This window comes from Ictidomys tridecemlineatus, chromosome 4, assembly GCF_052094955.1.
Source record: "Ictidomys tridecemlineatus isolate mIctTri1 chromosome 4, mIctTri1.hap1, whole genome shotgun sequence".
Classification (NCBI taxonomy): Eukaryota; Metazoa; Chordata; class Mammalia; order Rodentia; family Sciuridae; genus Ictidomys; species Ictidomys tridecemlineatus.
Window position 1 is genome coordinate 20,359,217 of NC_135480.1, and position 22,981 is coordinate 20,382,197.

Here is a 22,981-nt window from a genome sequence, read left to right on the forward strand (position 1 = left end):
GAAGCCTGCTCTAGAAGCCCCACGACCCACAATTCCCAGCACCAGCTTCCCAGAGCTCCCTCCTGCAAGGAAGCAGGGGCTCCGGACACAACCCTGCACCCCACGGCCACCCTCATGCCGTTCTGAGCTGGGCTCCTTTTGCCAGCTCCCCTCCTCTCCGCCCTTCCCTCCTCCACAGGCCACTGGCAGCCGGTTCTTGTGCCCACACTTCTTTTTTTGGGGGGGGGGGCACCAAGGATTGAATCTAGGGGTATTTAACCACAGAGCCACATCCCCGGCCTTTTTTATTTTCTATTTTGGGACAGGGTCCACCTAAGTTGCTAAGGCTAGCCTTGAACTTGTGATCCTCCTGCTTCAGCCTCCTCAGGTGCTGTATTAACAGGTGTGCACCACCACACCCAGCCTCCTAACTTTTGAGGAGGGTGTGAAGTTGGTACAGCTCAGGGTGGTGATGCTTCCAGAGCACCCCTATCTTCTAGGCCCTGTGCTCTGAGTCTGGGGAGAAGTCCATGCGGATAGGACAGCCTAGTCCCCAGCAGCCACAGAGTGCAAGTCACAGCCATGAAATGATGTTGCCTAGGCTGACAGGAGAAAAGACTTCTGCCCACCGAGGGTCTGGCTGAAGTTGGATATGGGGGTGTGCCCTAGACCAGCGGTGGGCAGGAGGGAGCAGGGCCAGAGACGATGGCTGCACCCCTAGTGCCTCCCGGTCCTTGCCCTGTTGCTGCCCTGTAGTCTCACAGGCAGCTTGACGACCTGTGCAGGGTGAAAGCAGAGGGCCAGTGGGCAGAAGGCTCTGAGCTCCGGCGCCATCAGAGAGCGAGGCTGCTGTGCCTGAAGAAGCAGTGTTCAAGACAGGCGGGCGCAAAACAGAGCTCTCACCCCCAAAGGCGGTCCCCTCAAACCAGATGGACCAAGCAGGAAGTGAGCCCAGGAATAGGAGAGCAGGCCTGGGCACACTATCCCTGATTTCCTAAAACTGGCATCATCCCAGCTAACTCTCACTTCCCACTGTGCTGGGCCCTCGACACACGTATGTTATAAACCACAGCAACCCTGAGGAACGGTACTGTGTGCCACATTCCTGCCGAGGAAACTACATGCAGAGAGGTGCCGCCTGAAGTCCACAGCCAATCCCCGTGCAGCCAGTGTGGGAACCCACTACCCGGTGGTGAGCCCTGCACCCCAGATGGACAAGCATCGGGTCTTTCCTCTTGGCCCCTGAGGTGGGGACTCCGGGGTTGGGAAGGGAATGATATACTAGCTATTCTATGTGCTCTGGTCCTGTGACAGTGACAGGCTCTGGGTAAGCCCTTGATTGCCTCATCTGATTCCTACTGCAGCCCCGGGAAGGAAGCAGGACCAAGATGAGGGAAATGGCTTGAAGAGGTGCAGTAACATGCCCACGGTCACCCGGTCAGCCAGCGGCAGAGCTGGGACCTGTGCCCAGGTCTGCCTGATCTGGGGTCTGCTTTGTGTCCTGGGAAGGCTCCTGAAGGCCTAGCCACCACCGCTGCCAGGACACTGGCTTGCCAGCACTCCCCAGGGTGTCAGCTTTCCCCACCCATCTGCCCAGGCTGCCCTGTGACAGCTGCCCAGCCTGGAGCAGATTAGTCACCCGGACACACCGCCTGATGCTAGTGTCACCCAGAAAACAAAAGGCCACAGTGTGGGTGGGGGAGGTGCTGCTGTGCTCCCTGGGTGGTGGTAAGGGCCAGCCCTGCCTGCTGTCCCAGACCTGTACTAATGACGGGGGCCAGGAGGCAGAGGTGGCCTGAACCCCCATCACAACATGGAGACAGTTTACAGGTGCTCCTAAAGAACCCAGCCCCACATGCTGCCAGGAGGCCAGGTCCCATGTGTGCAGAATCCTCAGCTACCCAGTGGTGCAGGCCTAAGAGGGGCTCCAGGCAGGCCAGGCAGCGCCGGCACTGCGCGACCACGCGCCACCAGCCTCAGTTTCCCTGTCTGTCTGAGGAGACCGTGAGACTGGCTCAGGTTTTATGACAAGCTCTCCTGCTAGGCACCCACACCTCTGGGCTCCCACTCTCCCCTCCCACAGGTCCCATGCTTCCTGTTCCTCTGGTCTCCACAGAAACCTCTGTCCTCTGGTCAGCAGTCGCCTGACTCCTTACTTCCTATCTCTGCAGAGGCTTCTTCTGGGTCTCACCAGAAGCCCAGCCTGGACCTGTTGGAAACCCTGCCTGGGCCTGAGCCTCTCCCATGGCGCAGCCCCCAGCAGCAGCTTCTTCTCACCTCAGACACACCACACAGGACACATAAAGGTCACTGCAGGAAGCCCCACAGGGTTCTGACACTGAGAGCACTGCAAAGTGGCTGCCCCTTGGCTTCCTGCTGGACCCTGGAAGAAACCTGCCACATCCAAGGAGACACAAGGGAAAGGGTTCATGGGGCCCCCTGTCCACCTCCAGCCCTGCCCTGATGACAGGAGGCCAGTGGGAACACAAGGACGCCTGGGGACAGGTGCGGTGGTGTCTGTCTATGTGCTCAAGATGACTGAGGCTGCAACGGTGGAGCTGAGGCAGGCGCAGTGGGGTCAGGGGTGGGGGGACCCTGTGCTTCAGCTTCCAGCCAGGGAGGATCCTGGCCTCCGGTCAGCGCGCCTCCTAACACCAGCAGCAAGTGAGAAGGACCAAGCACATTGGAACCCTGCATCTGCCACTACTACCCTAGAGTGGCTGACTAGTCTGATTCTCCATTTTCTCATCTGCAAAATGGAGATCATGCCTCCTAGTTCCCAAGGTTGGCACAGGGTGGCTCTGAAGCAATGGTGAACATAAGGCACCAGACGATACCTGGCAGAGCAGGGGCACGGCAGGGCCCACATCCAAACAGACCAAGAGCCTGTGGTTGTGCCACCTCATAGGGTCTCCTGTCCACAATGGGGGTGGAATCCCAGAATGGGAAGCAGGCATGCCTCGGTGGCTACCACTCACCACATGAGGAACAGAGCCTGGCAGCCTGTGCCACCTGGGCTTCTGCTCGTGCTGTGAAGAGTGCCCTTGGCTCTGGCATCAAGCTGATCCCCGGGGCCTCCTCTGCCTCCAGAGGAACTGGCACAGGAACTCGGTGGGATCCAGCTAAAGTGGCCATTCCATGCTGTGGCCAGGGCCCCTAGTCCCCTGCTCAGTGAAGCCAGGCATGGAGCATGATGCTCCTATCCCAGCAGCCCCAGAGAAAGGGCCTGCAGCTGCCTCCCCAGGGGGCTGCTGGCCAGAAGCCACATCTGGCTGCTCGGCTCCCACAGCCCTGGTAGGAGCGGAGGAGGTGGGAGAGCTGGAAGGGAGCCCGCACATCCCCAGGAGTGGGAGAGGCAGGGTCCTGACTTCCCCAGGCCTCCACTCACTAAAAGGACCCTGCAGAAAACAAAACAAGGAACACAAATGCACACAGGGATCCAGGGGCCAGGGCTGGACAGTAAGGGGGGCCCAGGCCAGTAGGACGTTTACCTTCCAGGGCCCCCCTGGCTTGGGCAGGAGTGTGAGACCAGACCTTTTCCTTCTCCATCAGCTTTGGGGACCTGACAGGGTAAGTCCCTCCTCTAGGAACAGTGGTTCGTGCGGATCCACCCCTTCCAGACCCACCCAGATAATGCAGAAGGGAGGGATCAGAAGGCAAGGAAGGGTCAGGGGAGCCCCGTTGACCTGATCTGGAAGGCAGGGTAGCAGGCAGGAGGTGGGCAAGCAGGTGGGGGCTGGGGTCTCCAGGCGGCTCTGGCTCTGGCTCCAGCTCTGGGCTACCGGCCTCCTCCGCTGAGCAAGTCCTAGTTTGGAGCTCGAGCTGCAGTGGCTGCTTATCTGCCCCCTCCCCCTCGCCACCCTCCTCCCCCTAGCCTGTGACAGCCGTTATGAAAATAGCCCAATTGGTAACCGACTGCACTTCCTCTCCCAGCGGCGGCTCCAGGCCCTGCAGCAGGCAGGCGGTGGGTGGGCGGGTGGCACCCGGTGGCACAAAAGGCGCACGAGCCTTGCCTCCTGGCTCCTCTTCCCCAAGTCTGGAAGCCAGGCTGCGTGACAGCCCCATCAATAGCCTCTCCTCCCTGCAGAGCCCAGGCCATGCCTCAGCTTGCTCAGGGACAAGGTCTAACCAAGGAGAGAGAGGTGAGGGTCCAACAAGATTCCCCTTCAAGAAGACAGTGCTGGGTCCCAAGGACAGGTTTTCTGGGGTCCGAGGCAGTTAAGCTCTAGACAAAACAACCACATAAATAAATATCTGAGAAGTGTTTCACACCTTAGGAAAGCTTCCTTCACCAGCATTATCATGCAGGAGACAGCAGTTTCCCTGCAGGTGGCCTACTGTCCCTGAGGAACAGATGGGGCCAGAAGTGCTGGTGGCTGAGTGGGGATTCCAGGGCATGTGTCCTCTGGCACTGCCAAAAAAGCCTTTCAGAACCGCCCCTGCTTGTGCCAAGCTAAAGGACACCCAGGACAGGGAGGTGTGTCACACGTACCCTACCTGGACTGCCATCCTCTAGCTCACAGTCCTGCTATGGCTCCCTAGGATCTAGAGTGGCAGCAAATGTCCTGATTCTGGATCCCTTTCCACTCTTAATACTGGAGATTCTAAAAAAATTTTTTTTTCCTGTGGGGGCCTGGGATGGGGGGCAGCTATTAAAATTTACCATATCCAGAGTTAAAACTGAGAAATGTTTTAAATTTTATTAACTCATTTAAAAACAAGAATCTCATCACATGTTAACCTTGATAACATGCTTATGAAAATAAACTATACTTTCTAAAACAAAAATATTAGCTAAAAGAGTGGCACTGTTACATGTTTTTGCAAACCTCTTCTCATGTCGGCTTACCAGAAGGCAGCTGGGTTCTCGGGCAACATCTACTCCTGCAGCTGTCTATTACCACAGGTTGCTCTGGTTGAAGCACAAGAGAACTCACACTGACGTGTAATTAGAAAAGGAAGGAATAGTTTACCAGCCTTTTCAGTAACTACAAACATTCTTCTTAGCTTCTACACCAAATATGACAAGTAATAGTTCGTTAAAGGTTTGTTGAAGGGTAGAATCTGAGAGCATATTAATGACCTTTTTCTGGGACTATCTTGCAGGTTGGTTGTTTGAGACAATGTTGCCCAGGCTGGTCTTGAACTCCTGAGCTCAAGCTATCCTCCAGCCTCTTCCTCCAGAGTGGCTGGGGCTATGGATCACACCACCAGGCCTAGGTTATCTTGCAATGTGAACTTTGTAACATCAAGCGTAGTCACTGGAGAATATTAATTTCCTGGGCTATGCAGGTCTTCCAGATGTTGACACATTTCATCAGACAATATCAAAAGATCACATTTGCTATCACTACTGATCTCATCAGAAAGTTTTAAATCCTGGGAAGTTATCTGTATCTAGAAGGTGGATACAAAGTTTCCAAAAATCTCCTCTGTGTTCAAAAGCTCAAATTTTCTCACTGGCAACAAATACTGATACTATTTTCCAAGTGATAGGCTCACTTCATTCATTTTTGAGAAAATGTCTGCCAGATACCCAAGTTTGACTAGCTTGTCTGTCAGGTGCTCAAGTAAAAATGGTGCTCCTTAAAAAAAAGTGATGGGTGCAGCTTGCGACGTGGCGGCCTAGCGCTCCTCCTCACCAAGGCTCGGCAGCAGCAAAAGTGCCTCGTCTTGCTTGCTCTGTAGTTCCTCACCCAGGATATTAAAAAGACAAACGCTCAGGGTCTTGACTTAATAAAGCTAGTAATTTTAACTTCTTTGTTATTTGGCACTGGGGATTGAGTCCAGGGGTACTTTATCACTGAGCTTCGTCCCGGCCACTTGTATTTTGAAATGGGGTCTCGCTGAGTGGCTGAGGCTGGCCTCAAATTTGCAACTGTCCTGCCTCAACCTCCCAAGTTGCTGAGATTACAGGTATGTGCCGTTCCACCCGGCGATTTTTACTACTTAAAAAAAAAAAAACACCTGAGAGTATGGAGTGGGTGCAGTGATATGTGTGTGTGTGGGGGGGGGGGTTTGGGATGGGTGTGAAGACTCCAGCAGCTGCAACCCCACAGCTTCCGCAAAATCAGGTCAGGTGTACCTAGGACAGCCAACTGCGAACCAGAACAGCTCTGTACACCTTGTTCCCTCATCAACCCCCAAAACACTCGAGGACCATACTTCACTACCTGCTGATTCACAGTGGGTTCTAAATCCTCCAGCCTGGCCAAAGTGGCTTCTGCGATGTGGTACTAACTCAGTCTCCTTGGCCATGACACAAGCCCTTGGTTCTAACCAAGCCAACCATCTTCTGTCCAGTCTGGCTGTCTGGCTCACTATTTTCCAAGTGACAGGCTCACTTCATTCATTTTTGAGAAAATGTCTGCCAGATACCCAAGTTTAACTAGCTTGTCTGTCAGGTGCTCAAGTAAAAATGGTGCCCCATACCTGGCACACCTTCTTTCTGAACCCGGGCCTCCCTCCCCACGGGCTCTCCAAAGCTCCACTACTTGCAGCTGCTCCAGCCGCCAGCCGAGGCACACCCAGGCCTTCACATCAGCCATTTGGCTGCTGTGCCACCGGAGCCCCGGAAAGCCTGCTTCTTCCAGGCCCACACCTCCTTCCTCCATCAGACCACAAGTTCCTAGGGGCTGGGCCTTGGTCCACTGGGCACACCAGCACAGGCCGGACAGTCAGTTGGTGTTTACTGCTCTTCAGCTCAGGAGGAAGGAACAGGGAATTCCGTGGAGGAGGGGCCACAACCTTCAGGGAAGAGAAGGGCTTCCTCCCCTGGGTACCGCACCCAAGGGCTGGCCACAGGCCCAGGCCACTTCTCTTTGTTGGGTACAAGGGGATGGTAACAGCCTTTGTTTTCGTGGCTACCTTCCTCTCCTTTCCAGGAGATCTGAGCGACAGCTGAAGGCCCCTTTCTGGGCTGGGAGCCATCGCCCACTCCATGTTCTCCATGGTTTCCCTTATGAAACCTGGACAGCAGGATTGGGTGACACAAAGTCACAAGGTAGGAATGAGGCAAGGAGGGGAGAAGAAGGGCTGGCTGCCTCAGATGCTTGGGGGCTGGGCCAGGATTCTAACTGAGCTCCTTAAGGAAATGTCCCCAGTCTCTTCTCCTTCATGTCCTGGGGCCTTGTCTCAGGGCCTGGCCCCTGCCAGGTCTGGGACAGAGGCATGTGGAATGAGCAGGAGAAACTGACTCATACTTTTAGCACCTCTTCTCCAGCCGTCCTTCTGTTGCCCCCAGAACTCATTTGAAGGCACTCATTAGTATCGCTGGCTCCCCACTGCCAATAGCCCCCCAGCTCTTTCCTATGTTGTCTATTTTATTTGACAAAAACATACCTCACTCAGCCACTGCATGCCTCTAAATTTTCTACAAATATTGATCTATTCATCCTATAAAATTAATTAATGGTTATCCCTATTATCCATGTCCTCCGATTATGGGTAAGAAAACTGAGGCACAGGCACACGGTGGTTAAGTGACCTGCTAGAGGCCACGTAGCTAGAGGCAGCAGAGCTGGGGTGTGAACCCTACAGTGTGCTCCAAGGTCCAGACCTCTACCTCTAAACGCTTTTGTCACACGGTACATGCCTCTGCGCTTAGCACCTGAAATCTCTATACTAGAATATGAGTCTGCTCTTCTGCTTACTGAACTTTGCCTCTTCTTTCCCTCTCATCTTGTTTTTTTTTTTTCTTTTTTTTTCTAAAGAGAGAGTGAGAGAGGAGAGAGAGAGAGAGAGAGAGAGAGAGAGAGAGAGAGAGAGAGAGAGAGAGAGAATTTTTAATATTTATTTTTTAGTTCTCGGTGGACACAACATCTTTGTTGGTATGTGGTGCTGAGGATCGAACCCGGGCCGCACGCATGCCAGGCGAGCGCGCTACCGCTTGAGCCACATCCCCAGCCCCTCCCTCTCATCTTGTAAGAGCTGGCTCAGATATTGGATCTGCCAGAAAGTTCTCCCCAGCCCCCTCTCCCAGGGGGTTAGCTGCTCCCACGCCCTCTCTCAGTTATTCTGGGCCAGCAGTCCTGGTTTGGGAGTCTGCACCCCCACGAGATCGCAAGCCCCAGAGATATCGTACTGCTAGTAATTGCATCCCCAGGGTGTAGAAGTGCCTGGTGTGGCCTGAGAGTGAAGTGAGGAATAGTGAACGGTCCCCACAACCTCGTGGATCAGGGCTTGAGGGCCTCCTCCTGAGGTGTTCCTGCTAGCACTAGGTAGACAGGCTGCTGGTCTGGGCGGAGTCCTGTGTCCTGAAGACAGCACTGAAAGTGATCCCTTAAGGGAAGGGCAGTATGTCTCCCTCTGAGTCTCCCAACTGGGCCCCTTTGTTACAGCGCCCCAACCCCCACTCGTCTCTGGTGACTAGTTCCCTCGCCTCACCTTCTCCTGTGTCTGCACAAGCTCCATTCCCCATCTGCTAGGCAAAACATCCCCCCTCACCCCTCATTCAAGATTTAACATCCCCCCAACTTTCTGAAACCTCAGGCCCAGCCCTAGGCACCCAAGGCAGTCCCTGCTGTCCCCGCTTTGTGACTTTCTGTCACCCAATCCTGCTGTTTGGGTCTCATAAAGAAAGCCATGGAGAATCGGAGTGGGCAGTGGCTCCCATCGCAAAGGGGCCTCCCTCACTACCTGGAAGATTGTAGCTAGCTATCAGCACCCAGGGTCCACCTTCTCTCCAGGAGTCCACGCAATCCAGAGTTTGGATTAGGAACTGTGCCTAAAAGCCGGGCCACAGGCAACTCAGGTCTTCAATGTGGATTTGGAAACAGGTCCAGAGGGGTTCTGAGGCTAACCAGCACCACCTCAGGCTAAGCCTCTTCATCTGTGTGGGCCTCACTCTCCTCTGATAAACCACGTGAATGCCTACCTTGTTCTCCTCACAGGACTGCTGTATGCTTGAAAGAGAAAGTGTTGTCATGGTAACCGTTTCCTCAGTTTACCAGAAGTTTAAAGGAACTAAATGCCCCCAGAGGCCTATACATAGGACCACCACTTTGGAACTCACTTTAGCAACATCTGTCTAAGCTAAAGACACACATGCCAGTAACCAAGCACTGTGGGCGGACTACATAAGGAGCAGGGTGCCAGATGGCCTCTGGAGGATTACCCGCAGGGGTGCCTACTGCAAACCTCTTGAATGTCCAACAGAAGACGACAAGGAAGTAAGCGGCAGGGTAAGCCCGGTTCCCTTGAGCTTGGGTCTTAGATGGGCAAATCTCTAAAACAATGGCTGGGGAGAAACAAATTTAGAATATGTCCAGGAAATTATTTAAATCAAGGTGAAAACCTTGATAATTGCAAACAGTACTATATGTTGGGAGAGATGCACACTGACTAGACACACTTTAAGAACAGGAACAGAACAACAAACACCGAAATGAGGCTTCTGGTTTCCTCTGGGGAAGACTCTTGGCCTCTATCTCTACCTAAAGCTAATAGGGTGGAATGGTTAGATTTGACCAAGATAAGCGGTGGGCAGTTCATTATTCTGTACAGTATTCTGACTGCAAAATATTTAATGCTTTAAAAAGGGTTCTTAAATAATCTCTTAAAAGGACTCTCAGAGGGAGATCAGCTCCCTGGGTTGCCTTGGTCTCCCCCACCAGCTAGTTTCAATGGTGTGTCACTGTCTCATAACAGGCAGACAGGAAGGCAGGTCTCCCCCTAAGGGATGCCTTCCAGAGGTGGGTGGGCAGTGGCAGGTTGTGTCAGTGGGGCGTCTGTGTGGGTGGGGGAGCAGGAACCAGCTTGCCCCCTTTCACAACCACCCCCGCCTCTCTCTGTAAAATGTCAGCAAGTTGGGGAACGGGGGCGGAGAGACAGCAAGCTGTTAACCCGCAAGATGCTGGGGCGTGGGTGGTGCAGGCCCAGGCTCCCAGACAGCTATTTTGGCTTGTGCTGCTGGGGCTCAGCCCTGGCAGAGGAGAGGCCTCTCCAGGGGAGCTTTGCACTGGTGACTGCCAGGAGCAACGGGGAGCGGGTGACAGTAGAGGGAGAAGGTGCTGGGTATAAATGTTGCCCAGTGTCTCCCCACCATCGGCCGCCCACTGACCCAGGGGGGTTTTCAGGGGTGCCTCTGAACTTACCCTTTGGGCCTTCTGCCCTCTGTACCTACCAAGCAGGATAAAAGGTCACAGATGTGCCCCTCCACTTCAGATCCAGCCAGGGACAACCGGCTTCCAGCCCCAAGCTCCTACCTAGGATCTCTACAGCCCAACCTCTGCCTCCTGAAGCTAGGGATCTTGGTGGCAGTCCTGCCCTGGAATCCAGGAACAGATCAACTCAGGGTCTCACACTGCTTCCACGTGAGGCAAATTACTTCTCACTAAACCCCATGAAGCACTCAAACTCCTTCTTAGGCTCTACCAATTGAGGGATGGAAAACACAAGAAAAGAGTGTTAATAAGTAGGGCAGCCGAGTGTTGTGGAAGACCCTAAGGCTGGCTCCAGTGTGAGCTTCAAGATCCTGGGCCAGAGCTGGGCCCAGTGGTGCCCGCCTGTAATCCTAGTGATTTAGGAGGCTGAGACTAGATTGGACAACTTAGAGAGACCCTGTCTCAAAATAAAAAACAAAAGGGCTGGGGATGCTGGGGATGTGGCTCAATGGTCAAGCACCTCTGGGTTCCATCGCCAGCATACACACCCAAAAAGATCCTGGGCTAGCCCCTGACCTCTCCAAGCCTTGGTTTCCTCATCTGTAAAACAGGAGTTAAGACCAACTGTTGTACATTGTGAAGATTTCATGAAACTGATGGGTTTATAAGCTTCTGGCACCTGTTAGTGGCCAGAAAGAGATGAGCTGACAGAACTCACCTGTGTGTGGGGGGGTGTTCCTCCCTCAACTCCCAACTTCCCTGCTCAGGAAGAACCCTTGGCCTCACTCAGACCCACTCTCCCACCCCGTATCTACAGTGTCAGCCTAGGCAAGGGAAAAGAGGAAAGGTGGGAGAATGGTAGCTCCACAAGCCATCTGGTCCCTGCTCCAGGCTACCCTTCTCCCATCATGCTGAGTGCACAGGGGATGGGGGAACAGCACCACAGCCTGATACCCTGAGGGCATCAGGGGACCCCAGATGGAACAGAGGAGGTGGCTGAGAAGAGCAAGAAACAAGTGCTTGGCAGCACCCAGAAGAGTTCCAGGAAGGAGGGGGGCGTGGGTCTGGAAGCAGGTGCAGCTGCTCCCCCTCCTCACACACACACATAGCCCCTCCCTGTGCTGACTTAAGAGGGCTGCTCAGGAGCAGCGGCAGCCTCCAGGACAGTCAAAAGAGGCAGAAGACAGGCTGGAAAGGGCCAGATGAGGATTTCTCAGAAGATAGGCAAGGTTCTGATGTCCTGTGATGTGGCACAAATGAACATGGCCCTGGGAGCTAAGAGACCCATGCTGGAGGCTGGGGGGTGTGGCTCAGGGTGGAGCTTTGCCTAATGCACAAGGCCCGGGGTTCAACCCCCAGTACCCAAGACCAGCGCTAGATTCCAGACAACCCCTACCCAGCTGTGAGACCTCAGCTGAGTCAAGGCTACCTGTCTGGGCCTTGATCTTCAGGGACAGGAGGGATGGGGTCAGCGATGGAAGCACACACCTTCTGCCTCACTCTGATTGGCTCCACCCTGGCAGCCAGAATATCAGATCTCACCATCAGGAGATGATCGTGAGTCCACTCACAGCAAGAGCAAGTGAACTGGCCACGAGAATCTCCTCACCCCTTGTCCTCCCCCAGTGGCAGCTGTTGCCCCCTTGTGTCCCTCCAGTGATACTGCAGAGCAGAAACTCTGCAGAGCAGCTCCAAACTCTTGCCTTTGTGGGGGCAGAAGGGACTCAGGTTCCTGATTCCTTTAGGGACCAGCTCAGCCCAAGTCTCAAGGCCAGATAACCTGACTGACCCCCTCCTCTGCTTGGCTGGCCCGTGAAGATATTGAAGAATTCTGGAGAGGCCTCCAGGAAGATGAGGAGGGCAGGCCTGTCACTCTCTCCCAGTCCCAGCTATCCAGGACCTAGGCTTTCTCTTACCAGGGGTCATTAGTCCTTCCTCTGTCCTTGCCTGAGAGGACACTCACTCTTGTGCCATTTACAAATCCTGGTGGCTCCACCTCCTGGGATTTAACCTTTATGGACTATGGCGCATAGACAAAAAAGACAGGAATCGCCTATCTCCTCCCTCAATCATCAGGCCAGAGGCTCTCGCCAGGGGGCAGCAGATGGGGACCAGGAGATTCTTACCCTCATTTCCCCACCTGCACAAGCTCCATATTCCAGCACATGGCCTTGTGTGGGGAGTGAACAGTGAGATGGACTCAGCTTGGTCACTGAGGCCCTGTTTTCTTCCCCAAATTGGCTGGAACCCAAGGACTCCAGGGCCTGCCTCCCACAGCCACCTGTGCTGTTCCCAGCATTGGCCTAATTGAGACAACCGCTCAGAGGCTCCCTTTTGCTCCCAGACATCCTGGCACCACAGACAGGGTTCTCTCTCTGAATTCGAGGCATCCCTCAACATGTCCCTCCCCATTCCTTGCAAACCAACCCAAACAAGGTCTGCTTCTGCTTAGGCTGCCTGGCGGGCACCCTCTGACTTCAGGACGGTCTTCACTGGGGCCATGTGGCATTGTCTATAAATGAGACCTATTGTCTCAAACTTGTTCAACAGGTGCGTTTCCTGCCCTCTGAGAGATTATGACTTTGAGCTTAATGAAGGGCAGGAGATGGTAGAGCAGATGCTCAGGCTCCCAGGGGCTCTGAAGCCAAAGCTCCTTCTGTCTAGATGTGCAAAGTGCTAGGTAATTTCTGATGCCCCTGGGGTGCAAAACCAGCTAATCCACAAACTGTTCGACCTGCCCAGGATCAGGCTGCTGGGATCAAGCCAGAGGATAAGCAAGTCTTCCCTCTCTCCCAGTGGGTCCTAGAGCAGGAGGAGGAGTCAACCTCCCTCCCACTTGTGACTGACCAACCCTCTAGGCCCTTGGAACCTGAATGCAAAGGTCCCGCCCTCCTAACTCAGGGTAGAAGAAAACCGGAAGCCTTGGGATTAGAACAGGCCTACGCCTCCTCTTCACTCTCCTCCTCAGGGAGGGGGCTGATGGTTCCCAGCAAGGAGAAGTGAGGCAGAATGGAGCTGGGGGCGGGAAGAATCCATAAGTTGGGGAGGATCACAGCTCAGTTTTGTGTCTCACTGGGCTAAAAAAAGGGAGATGGCAAACTGCTCCCCAGATTCCCAGAAAATGATGCCAGTTGTAGGGGACAGAGATTGGCTTTAAGGAAAAGGCTCTTTAAGTAAGATGCCACAAAGACTGCTCCTTCTGAATGGACCAGAGATGGCAAACCTGTGGCCCATGTGCCATCACACCCTCCTGCCAAACTCATAATAGGCAATAATTGTTCCTGGAACTCCCAGGTGAGCCAAGATACCAGTACAGTGCTCCCAACACAGCTCAAGCAGCCACCAACCTTCTGTTACCCGTGAACCCCCTCCTAGCTGCTGCCCATTCATTTATCAGACCCCTCAGCCCCAAGGTTTTGAGGTGTCAATGTGGGTGAGATGGGGGAGCAGGATGGGAATCTAAAGAGGATGGTGTCTAAGAAGCAAGAACGACGTTATGAATGAGCATGGAGCCTGGGAGAAGATGGAAGAAAGGTTTCTGAGGATTTTTACTGGTGGCCATCCATCAGCCAACAATGGTAACTGGCCCAGAAAGAAGAATTAAAGAGGGCAGACTCCAGAGCGGGGGCACAATTCTAAACGTCACTCCCCTGCATCAAATCAAGTGAAAGGAGGGAGGTCAGCCCTTGTAGGCACTGATTCTTAGCTTCCAGGCCTGCCAGAGGAAAGCCTCATCCCTCTGGTCTCTGAAGGCCCTGCTGCCCCCAGCAAAGTGCTACCAAGCAATGGATACTCCTTCCAAGCTTCCAAAGGTGCTCTTTGATTTTCTTCTCATTAAGTACCCTGGTTTACCATGCCCAGAGTGATGTAAACCTGTGTTTCTCAAACTTGGGAGCAAATTTGAGAAACATACCTGGGAAGCTCTTAAAAAAAATAAAATGCCCAAGCCCTACCTGCATATCCGATGAGCCAGACATGCCAAGGGCAAGATCTAGAAATCTGAGTATTTCTTAAAGCTCCCCATTCCCCTGTGATGTTCTGTTTGGAATCCTGGTATACACAGAGAGCTGTAGATTTTGGAATCAAACCAACTTGAGTTCAAACACTGTCTCTGCCTCTTCTTGCTATGTGATTCTGGGCAAAGCACCTCTCTCTCTGACCCTGTTTTTTTCATCTATTAAAAAAAAAAAACGAAGAAATAACACCTATCCTGCTTATTTTAGGCAATTATATAAAGGTACCTGTCAGATCTTTGGTTTCTTGTTCTTCCTCCAGAATGTGCCTGAGGCTCATCTCTACTTGCACAAACCTGTGCCCTTCAAAAGGGGTACAGCTACAGGTCAGAAGCACCTAACACTTGGTGCCCTGTGGGCAGTGACAGGAAGCCTCTGGTGGAGCCCCTCCCTCCCCCTCCGGAGCCTGTGAACATTAGAGGCTACATCCTGCAGAGCTGGGTGTAAACTGTTCCATCATGCAGGGCTGTGGGTGACAAAACAGAAGTACTGGAAGTCTCATTGCCTGCCCTGTTTTACATGACATTGAAGCCCACATGGCTTTAGGAGAGCCCAGGGAGCTCCATCTGCCAGTGTAAGGATCCAGATTTCTGTGCATAGTGTGTGCTCAGTGACAAAGTGTTAGGTGCAAAGAGCAGGGCCTTGGCTAGAGTAAAGCTGGCAGAGGGCACTGGTGAGCATCACAGTTATACCAACCCACACAACAGAAAACTGCCCAGGTTATTGGAAGATAGTCTACCCTTGGAAGAGACAGGGCAAAGCCCAGGAGGCGCTGAATACCATGAAGCCTGGCAATTGCAGAAAAGAGAGAGGTAGGGCTTGGGCAGAGTTCAAGTGGTCAGAGTCCATTCTGAGGTAGCACTGGGGTCCTTAGCTGATTGGCTATAAGCTCTCTGGCCAGTAGGGTAGGGCCAGGGTCAGACAAGAAAAACTCAGAGAGCCAGGTGGGGTACCCCAGGGGCAGCACCTTCCCTCACCTTACCCTAGAGCTGCAAGGGCAGGCAGCAGAAGGTAGGCAGGACCAGCACACAGCCACCAACTGCCTGCACTCAATCTTTCCATACCCTCCTCCAGTTCCCCACCAGCGTCCTGGTCAAAGCTCTGTCACAGGCACAATATGGTGACATTTGGAGTGCTGGGGAGAGGGAGCCTAAGAGAGCTTGAACAGCAAGCACAGACTCCAGACCATAGTCCACTTCATCCCTTTTCCAGCGAGGACTGGAACTGGTAGGGAAAGAGATGACTGCCCACCAGAAGGGCTGGGGTTTCCCTGCTAATTAAGAGCGGAGGTAGAGCAGGTGGCCAGATACCCCGAAACCCAGGGAGAAGCTAAAGATGTTGAGCAACTAAGTCAGTGGCCAGTGCTCTGGGCACAGCCATGTGTCGTGACAGTATCAGCGGGGCCACATTCAGCAGATGCCAAACAGAGGTGGCAGGCAAGTGGGTCCCACGGACGCGCAAAGGGGAGTGTGATCCCCGCCTCACTTGTGCCAAGAGGCTCGGGGAGGCCCTGTTCTATCAGTGTCCAGAAGGGGTGGGTGACCGGTCATGGGTACCCTGCCTGTTGATGCCCAGGGAGATCCCTTCTCCCCGCTGGAGGTTTGGGAGTGAGTCCGCCCGGTGCTACAGATGAGGCTCACGCTGCAGGTGCCAGTGCCGGGACGACCGGGACCGCCTGCGCCGGGTGCTGGGGGATGACCCCCATGCCGTGCCAGCGCTAAGGCAGACGTGCCAGCGGGAGACACCCCTGGGAGTTAGTTCCGACGTGGCCTGTCCCGCCAGTGGCCGAGCAAAGTGCCGTGGTGCCCGTCCCGCCGCCGCCCCGCTCACCTGTGCCCGAAGAGTCGCAGCCCTGGGAAGCGCCGCTTGCTGTGGCGCCGTGGCGCCTTGTCCGGCTCAGGACAGGCGTCGCGCTCGGAGCCGCTGGACGAGGCGGAGGCCGACTCGGAGTCGCTGCTCCGGGCCTCGGGGCTGCCGTCCCGCGGCTCCATCCGGCCCTAGCCCCGGCCGGCGGCGGGCCTGCGGGAGACGCCCATGCCGGGCCGGCGGCCGGGGCTCAGCACGCCCGCTCCGCGCCGCCCGCCGCAGCCATGGCGCGCGCTCGCTCCGCCCGCCCCGTGCCGCGCGCCCCCGCGCCCCACGCCCAGGTGCCCGGGAAGCGGCCGCCGCTGCCGCTCCAGGAAGTGCCGCCAGCCGCGGCCGCAGGACCCCGCATAGCTGGCCGGGCCGCTGCCTGCCCGCCGCCGAGCACGCCCCCTCGGCCGCGCAGCGGCACCGGGCCCACGGCGCCCTCTGCTGGCCGCAGCCCGCGCCGCAGCCCGCGAGGAGGCCCGGAGGGGCGGGGCAACAGAAGCCCCGCCTCCTCGGCCCCGGGGCGGGTCAGCCTGGATTAAACAGAAGCTCCTGGCTCGACACACCGCGCGCACTGTGTGCACCCGGGCGTCTTCTGCCTGTAGTTCTCCCGCACCCAAACACCCACACGCTCAAGTGTACACCCGCGAGGGCGGTCGTCACCACCTCCCTTCCCACATCCACAAGGAATATATTGCTTTCTCGCACACTCACACTCTCTGTGCTCACCCAGCCACTCCAACGATCTCCACCCTGACCCCCTTGGCTCTCCCAAATCGCACCCACGGAATGAAAGTCACACCACGCTCCCCATGGACACAGAGCAGACACACCTCTCACACACAATTCAGCTCACTCATTACTCAAACCCAGACTTCCCACCCCAGCTCACACTGGGCAGCCGGGAGTTATTAATGACCCTCCTGCACACCAACAAAGAACTTGCACGGCTCTCAAGGTCATCCTTCCACGGCTCTTCACAGTGGCCTCCAATCCTGTACTCTGTCTAACACGAATTCCCCCCCCCCACAGTGTCCAGTGGCTCCTCTTGATCTCTTACACTGCAGGGGTCACCGGCACACCTCTTACACACTCCATCCAATATCACACATCAGGACAACAGTTACAGCCTACAAGCTCATCCACTTATACACCCAAGTAGAGATACACATTTATCTCCTACACACAAATGACCCGCCCAGGACAACTGTTACAGACTTCATCCCTCTCTCTTCACACAACCCCAAAAATAGACCTCATGGGCACACACAAACACCCCCAAAGGCAGCAGAATTTGTCCTCCAGAAATGAGCAATTGGAACCAGAACAGTCGCCTGTGGGGACACAACCATCACACATGCTTGTTGATCCACAGCTCTGGCGGTGTCTGATGGCCCCACAGGGAGGCTGGGAGGCTGGAGCCCGGCCTTCCACCCCCTTAACCCTGCCACCCTGGTGCCCACACCAGCTGCTCACTGTTTCAGTTTGCACTTCACTCTGCAAAGCCACATCCTGTGTCACCCTCACTTTCACCCATTCTTCTGGGGTTCTGGCATTTTCCAGCCTGAGACAACCACAAATAGCTAAGGCTGGGGGTACTGTGACCTGTGAGCAAGTCTGGGATTTTGAGAAATAGCCAGCATCCTGAAACCCAAACCCCTGTCCTTGCTCCCTTCAAGTTTCCTGTGGGCCTGGCGAAGCTCTGAGCAGGGTGGTGGGGCCCCAGCCCTCCTGTAAGCAACTGGTGCCAGGCTGGCAGAAAAGTCCCCAAGTGGCCCGACGCTGGCCTCCTGGGGTACCTGTGCTTTCTTTGGGGAAGTTTTCCAATGGTACTGACACCAAGCTCCAAGGGAAGAGCCTGGGGCAGCTGGGGACCCCACCGAGTCTGCACAAAGCCCTGTAGCCTGTTGAGAAACCTTTAGCACCAGCACCAAATGCCACACCCCTGTGGACGCTCCTCTCGGCAGCCTTGCCTTGCTCCCTCAGCTCCTAGCCTCCAGGCAGCTCGGCCCTTCACCAAGCTGCCACCCAGCAGCTTGACATCAGAGCTCCCAACACCCTGCCAAGAACCTCTTTGCCCTCTGCTGGGCTCCACAGAGCTGCTGGGGGATAGACAGGTCACCTGGTTTCTGCCACCCTGCCACCCTCCGGGAGACGGAGGTCCCCAGGCCCACTCTCAGGCCACCCTGGTACCTACTGTGCCTGGGGGGCCTCTGCTGGGATCTGTGGCACGTCCCAGGAGCGGTAGCGCCACATCTGCCTCAGTGTCCCCGGCAGCTCCCTTTCTTCTGTCCCCAGCGCCTCAGCGGGGCCCAGAGCTGCGGCCACATTGCAGCCTCCCCCGGCACTATGGCCAGCCCCCAGCGCGCTCATCCTGCCCGGCGACTCTCTTCCTCTTTCGGCACTTCCTGACCGGGGAGGCCCTGCTAGAGGCCGCTGGCCGCCCAAGCAGAGGACCACAGGGCTCTTAGGCGCCTTCCGCTGGCTGGGGCAGGACGCTGGCTGGGCAAAGAGCTGCATGGGAGGGCAAGGGGCAGGTGGGGACAAGCCCAGCCCACAGCCAGGAGGAAACTCCAGAATCACCAGGCCTGTCCGGACTCGACTCTGCATCTCGACCCGACCTGGCTTTCCTCTTCACTTGTCTGATTTGTACCACCTGCTCCTGCTGAGGTCTCTCAGTTCACGATGCCCCCTGGTACCCTGGCTGGGGACGTCCAGCCCACAGCAGCTCTCTGTGTACATCAACCATCCAACACAGGGACAGTGATGGTAGTAAAAGCAGCAATGAAGATGTTTGAAATAAGGTAAGATATGAACAGGTAAACTAATGTGCCTCAATTTTCTCATCTGTAAAATGGAATAATAACTCAGACTCATAGAGCATAGATGTGTTAATAAGGAGGTGAAAAGGTTTGCAAATTAATTTATTTGATCAAAACATATTGGCTGCCTTCCAAGCATCAGGCTCTGTATTGGAGAGTATCATGGTAAGCAAGGAAGCTGGGCTCTGTCCTCACAGGGCTCAGAGGTTGGGGGCAGGGGAGATGACCAGGAAACTGACCATCCATGCCTAATACAATGTCAGGTATTGCCATGTGCATTAAAGGGAGCTAAAATGAAGGGGGAGGGGGGAGGGGGCACGCAACACCTCACTCCTCTGAGGCAACATTTGAGAACAGCCCTAAATGAATCAAGAGAGTGCCTCACATGCTGACCTGGGAGAACAGGAGCCAGAGGAATGTGACCAGAGACTGGAAAGATCACCAGAGCTTAGGCTGTGCTGGAGTTTGAAGACATCATGAGGATTTGGCAAATAAATAGTAATGTGTACACTTACTTGTTATTCCTTCATTTTTTTGCGGGGGGGGGGGGACTGGGGTACCAGGATCGAACCCAGAGGTGCTTAACCACTGAGCCACATCCCCAGCCCTTTTTATTTTTTTGAGAAGTGATCTCCCTAAGTTGTTTAGGGCCTCCCTAAGTTGCTGAGGCTGGTCTCCAACCTGGGATCCTCCTGCCTCAGCCTCCCGAGTTGCTAGGATTACAGGAGTGTGCCTTGGCACCTGTGGTCCGTCTTACTCTTTATCCTTAGGGTTTGTTCTGGGGAGAAAAACGTGCTTTCCTCAAGCATTCTTTAATCACACTGCTCTATAATTAGTTCTTTAATTGTATATGTGTGTGTTACTCCAGCGAGGCTGTGAATTTCTCGAGGACAGAAACAGTGTCAGCTCAGTTCAGCAGACACTTACGCTACAAAACCTGTGGACACAGGATGCACACAATGCCACCTTGACCCTTAGAAGCCCCTGTCTGGTGCTGGAATCAGCGAGTCCCTCATGACTGGAGCATAATGTTTTTCAATAACTTGTTTACCCAATGCACTTAATGCAATGGATCACTAATAGTCAGAAGAAACAATAGTATTGCTTGCGTACTTCTGTGCCAGGAGCTGTACGGAATATATAATTAGCTCATTGCATCCTTTAATGACCCAAGAGGTTGACTTTGTTATTGTCTTCCTCTTGCACAGGGAAACTGAGGCACAGAGTCACTAAGTCCAAGGTCACCCAGCTAGTAAGTGGTGGAATTAAGACTCTAAGCCCAGACTCTTTAATAAGACTCCTATTGCTCTTCTAAGTTTGGGGATAATGCCAGGTTTGAAGCCTCTTTCCCCAACCGTTCTCCCTCCAGCCCATCATCTCTGAGTCTCTCCAGGTGGGACCCGTATGCTGGGGCCCATCAGAGACTCTGCCCTCCAGGCCAAGGTCTTTTCTGGAAGGAGACTGTTGCAGGGCCCAGTCTTCCTCTCCCAGGCATTCTGCAGGGAGCTCCAGTGGTTAAACAGAGGAAATGGGGCTGGGCTTGTTTTCCATTTGAGGCTCTGGCAGCCCTGAAGCAGCAGAAGGCAGGAAATGGGGCTCCTGGAGGGGAAGCCAGGCAGGCTGGAGGCTCTGAGCCGCGGAGCAGAGTGGTACTGACCCTGGGACCAGGGCCACCTTGGGCTTGTACCCCTCGAAGCGGTCGACAGCAGCTTTGCTCTCTCAGTGGGGTGGGGAGGGAAAGGCTTGAAGGCCCAGGTGCACAGGGCTGGGGAGGATGCCCTTGGCAGTTCCTAGGACAATACGTGCCAGCACTGGGCAGCTGGGGACCCCTCAGAATACACCCAGGTACACACAGGAAGAGGAATCTGGGTAAGAAAATTATTCTGGGCTTTATTGAGGCCCCAGAGGGTGAGGTGTTCTACTTTCTGTGGCCTGGATGAGCAAGTGGGAGCTGGGGAAAAGAAATGTACCAGGCCACCACACACTCAAACCACGACCTGGACATCCTCTGCTCTCAAAACCTGCCAAGCCAGCCTCCTTGGCCTGACCTTCAGGTCTCCTTGGGCTCTCGAGCCTCTTACTTTCTTGCTTCTTTGTCCAGGCTTTCCCTAAAGAGATGTTCTCTCAACTCACACTGTGCCTGTGCATGATTCATAGTAGGTGCTCAATAAACAGTTCTTACTTCCCTCTCTTTTCATATTAGCTTCAACATGTGGTCCTGATCCCTGCTGTTCTATTCTGCCTATGTAGCTCTGCTGGCCTGTGCCTTTGATATTTGGCCAATTAAAAATCTCCATTCTTAAAACCCCAATCCAAGCCACAGAGCTGAAAAGGTGGAAAGAGCCCCAGACAGAGTTCATTAGTTCACATTATAGCCCTTGCTGTGTGACTTTGGGCTAGTCATTAACCTCTCTGGGTTGTACCAGATAGCTTCTAAGATTTCCTCTAGATCTATTTTTATCTCCTTCCCTGATCTCCATATTTTCATTCATTCAAATAACAAACATTTTATGAATATCAACTAAGTATCATACACTGTTCCTGAGTCAGCATTCCCATCTCACCGACTTACCTCTGACCCTCACTTTTGTTCCCAATGATACTGTGTAATTGGTATTGTACACATTATTCTTGTCACCTTACAAGATTATTTTTTAAAATATTTTTTAGTTATACATGGATGCAATATCTTTATTTTGTGTATTTATTTTTATGTGGTGCTGAGGTTAGAACCCATTGCCCCACATGTGCCAGGCAAGTGCTCTGCCCCGGAGCCACAACCCCAGCCCACCTTACAGGATTCTAGAACCCTGTGTTCCTCCTCACTCTGTGCTGGGTACAAAATTATGTGCTCAGTGACTTTCTACAGAAGTCGAAATGGTGTTGACTATAAATGTCCAAAAGCTGAGGGAGGGAGCGAAGCTGGCTTCTGGTTTGATGAGTGGCTCGGGGGACTCATGGAGGGTTTTGAAAGTCTAAGTCCTCCCCCAGAAGCTAAGCCTGTGGTCCAGATATCTGCATTAGCCCTTGGGAGCAACCCAGAGCCCGAGAGAACCTGCAGATCACGGGTCCCTGCCCAGGTGCTGGGCCTCTGCCCCCTGCTGGAGGAAACAGATGTACCCGAGTTGGAGCTGCAGATGCTGCAGGCTAGTGACAGATGGGAACTGGATTAAGGCTCTTCAGGGCAGCCTCATCAAAGTCATGAGCAAAAGGAAATCTGGAAGAGGGACAAGGGGACCCTCTCCCACCGGGGCAGGAGGACCCTGGGTACAGCAGGGGAAGCTCAGTCATCAAAGGTGGCCCTTCTAACCATGGGTGTTTCCCTTTGGCACCTCCCAGGTGCTTGGGATGGAGGTGAGAGATGCCTGGGTGGATCTCCTCTCACTCTGGACCAGCAAGGACCTAATGTAGGGAACTTCCTTCTGTCCCCAGTTTGAACTGTGCCAAGCACCAGGGCAGGTTCAGCAGGCTCCCTACCCTTCAGAACTCCCACCCCCCTGCAGGTTCGTAAGCCCTGGTGACCCAGGCATGCTTCAGCACCCTCATCCCCCGCCTGCCGCCAGTCCCTTCACCCCTCCCAGGATACGGTCACTTAGTACAAAGCCCAAAGAAAAGATCCTCCTGGAGGAGGGCCGGGACCCTTGGAAGCCTGACAGGGCAAAAGGGCTTTGGAGTGACACAGATCTGCGTAGGGATCCTGCCCTACTGATTTCTGGTAGTGCCATCTTAAATTGCTTAACTTCTCCAAGGTGTCCCTCATCTCTAAGTTGCTGCCCAGTGGCCTCCCAGTGCTGGCTGACTCTCTGTGCTCTGCTTAGCCGTCCTTCCCGGAGCATGAGCACCTGTCAAACACCGCAGAGCCGAGAACACTGTAGTCCCAATGCCACCCCCACCCACTTCAGGTGTCACCAAAGGCCGTGACACTAACCCTTGTCTGGGATCTTTCTGAACAACTGCTGTGAAAATTTGTCAACTGAAGCAAAGATGAGACTCCTGCAGACCCCCGCCTCAGTCTCACCCCAGAGAACTAGGGCTCCAAATAGCTGCCCCTGGTACAAGGACTGGGCAGCTGGGGGCACGTCCCAAGCTTCTTGTGCCCAAGCGGGGTCCCCATCCCTGCACAGAGGCCTCCAGGATGGCCCCGCCCCACCTCTGGGCACTGCCCTCCCGGCCTTTGACTTGCTGGTCAGCAAGAACCTCTGTCAGAGGGGAG

General features: G+C 54.4%; 1 protein-coding gene across 10 annotated transcripts in view; it reads right to left on the minus strand.

Moving 5' to 3' along the window:
* The window catches only part of Dgkz (diacylglycerol kinase zeta), a 41,997-nt gene that overhangs the window by 14,199 nt on the left and 4,817 nt on the right, over positions 1 to 22,981 (minus strand). For 4 of the 10 annotated variants that reach the window (XM_013360629.3, XM_005330012.5, XM_078046114.1 and 1 more), the window contains exon 1: positions 18,144 to 18,334. The exons of 2 other annotated variants lie outside the window; for them this stretch is intronic. In XM_013360629.3, coding sequence (XP_013216083.1) covers positions 18,144 to 18,319 — 176 coding nt within the window. In that variant the 5' untranslated portion in view covers positions 18,320 to 18,334. Of the gene's footprint in view, positions 1 to 3,665; positions 3,815 to 15,925; positions 16,186 to 18,143; positions 18,335 to 22,981 lie in introns of those variants that run through there. 4 more of the 10 variants (XM_005330017.4, XM_005330016.5, XM_078046115.1 and 1 more) reach the window with 3 other exon arrangements.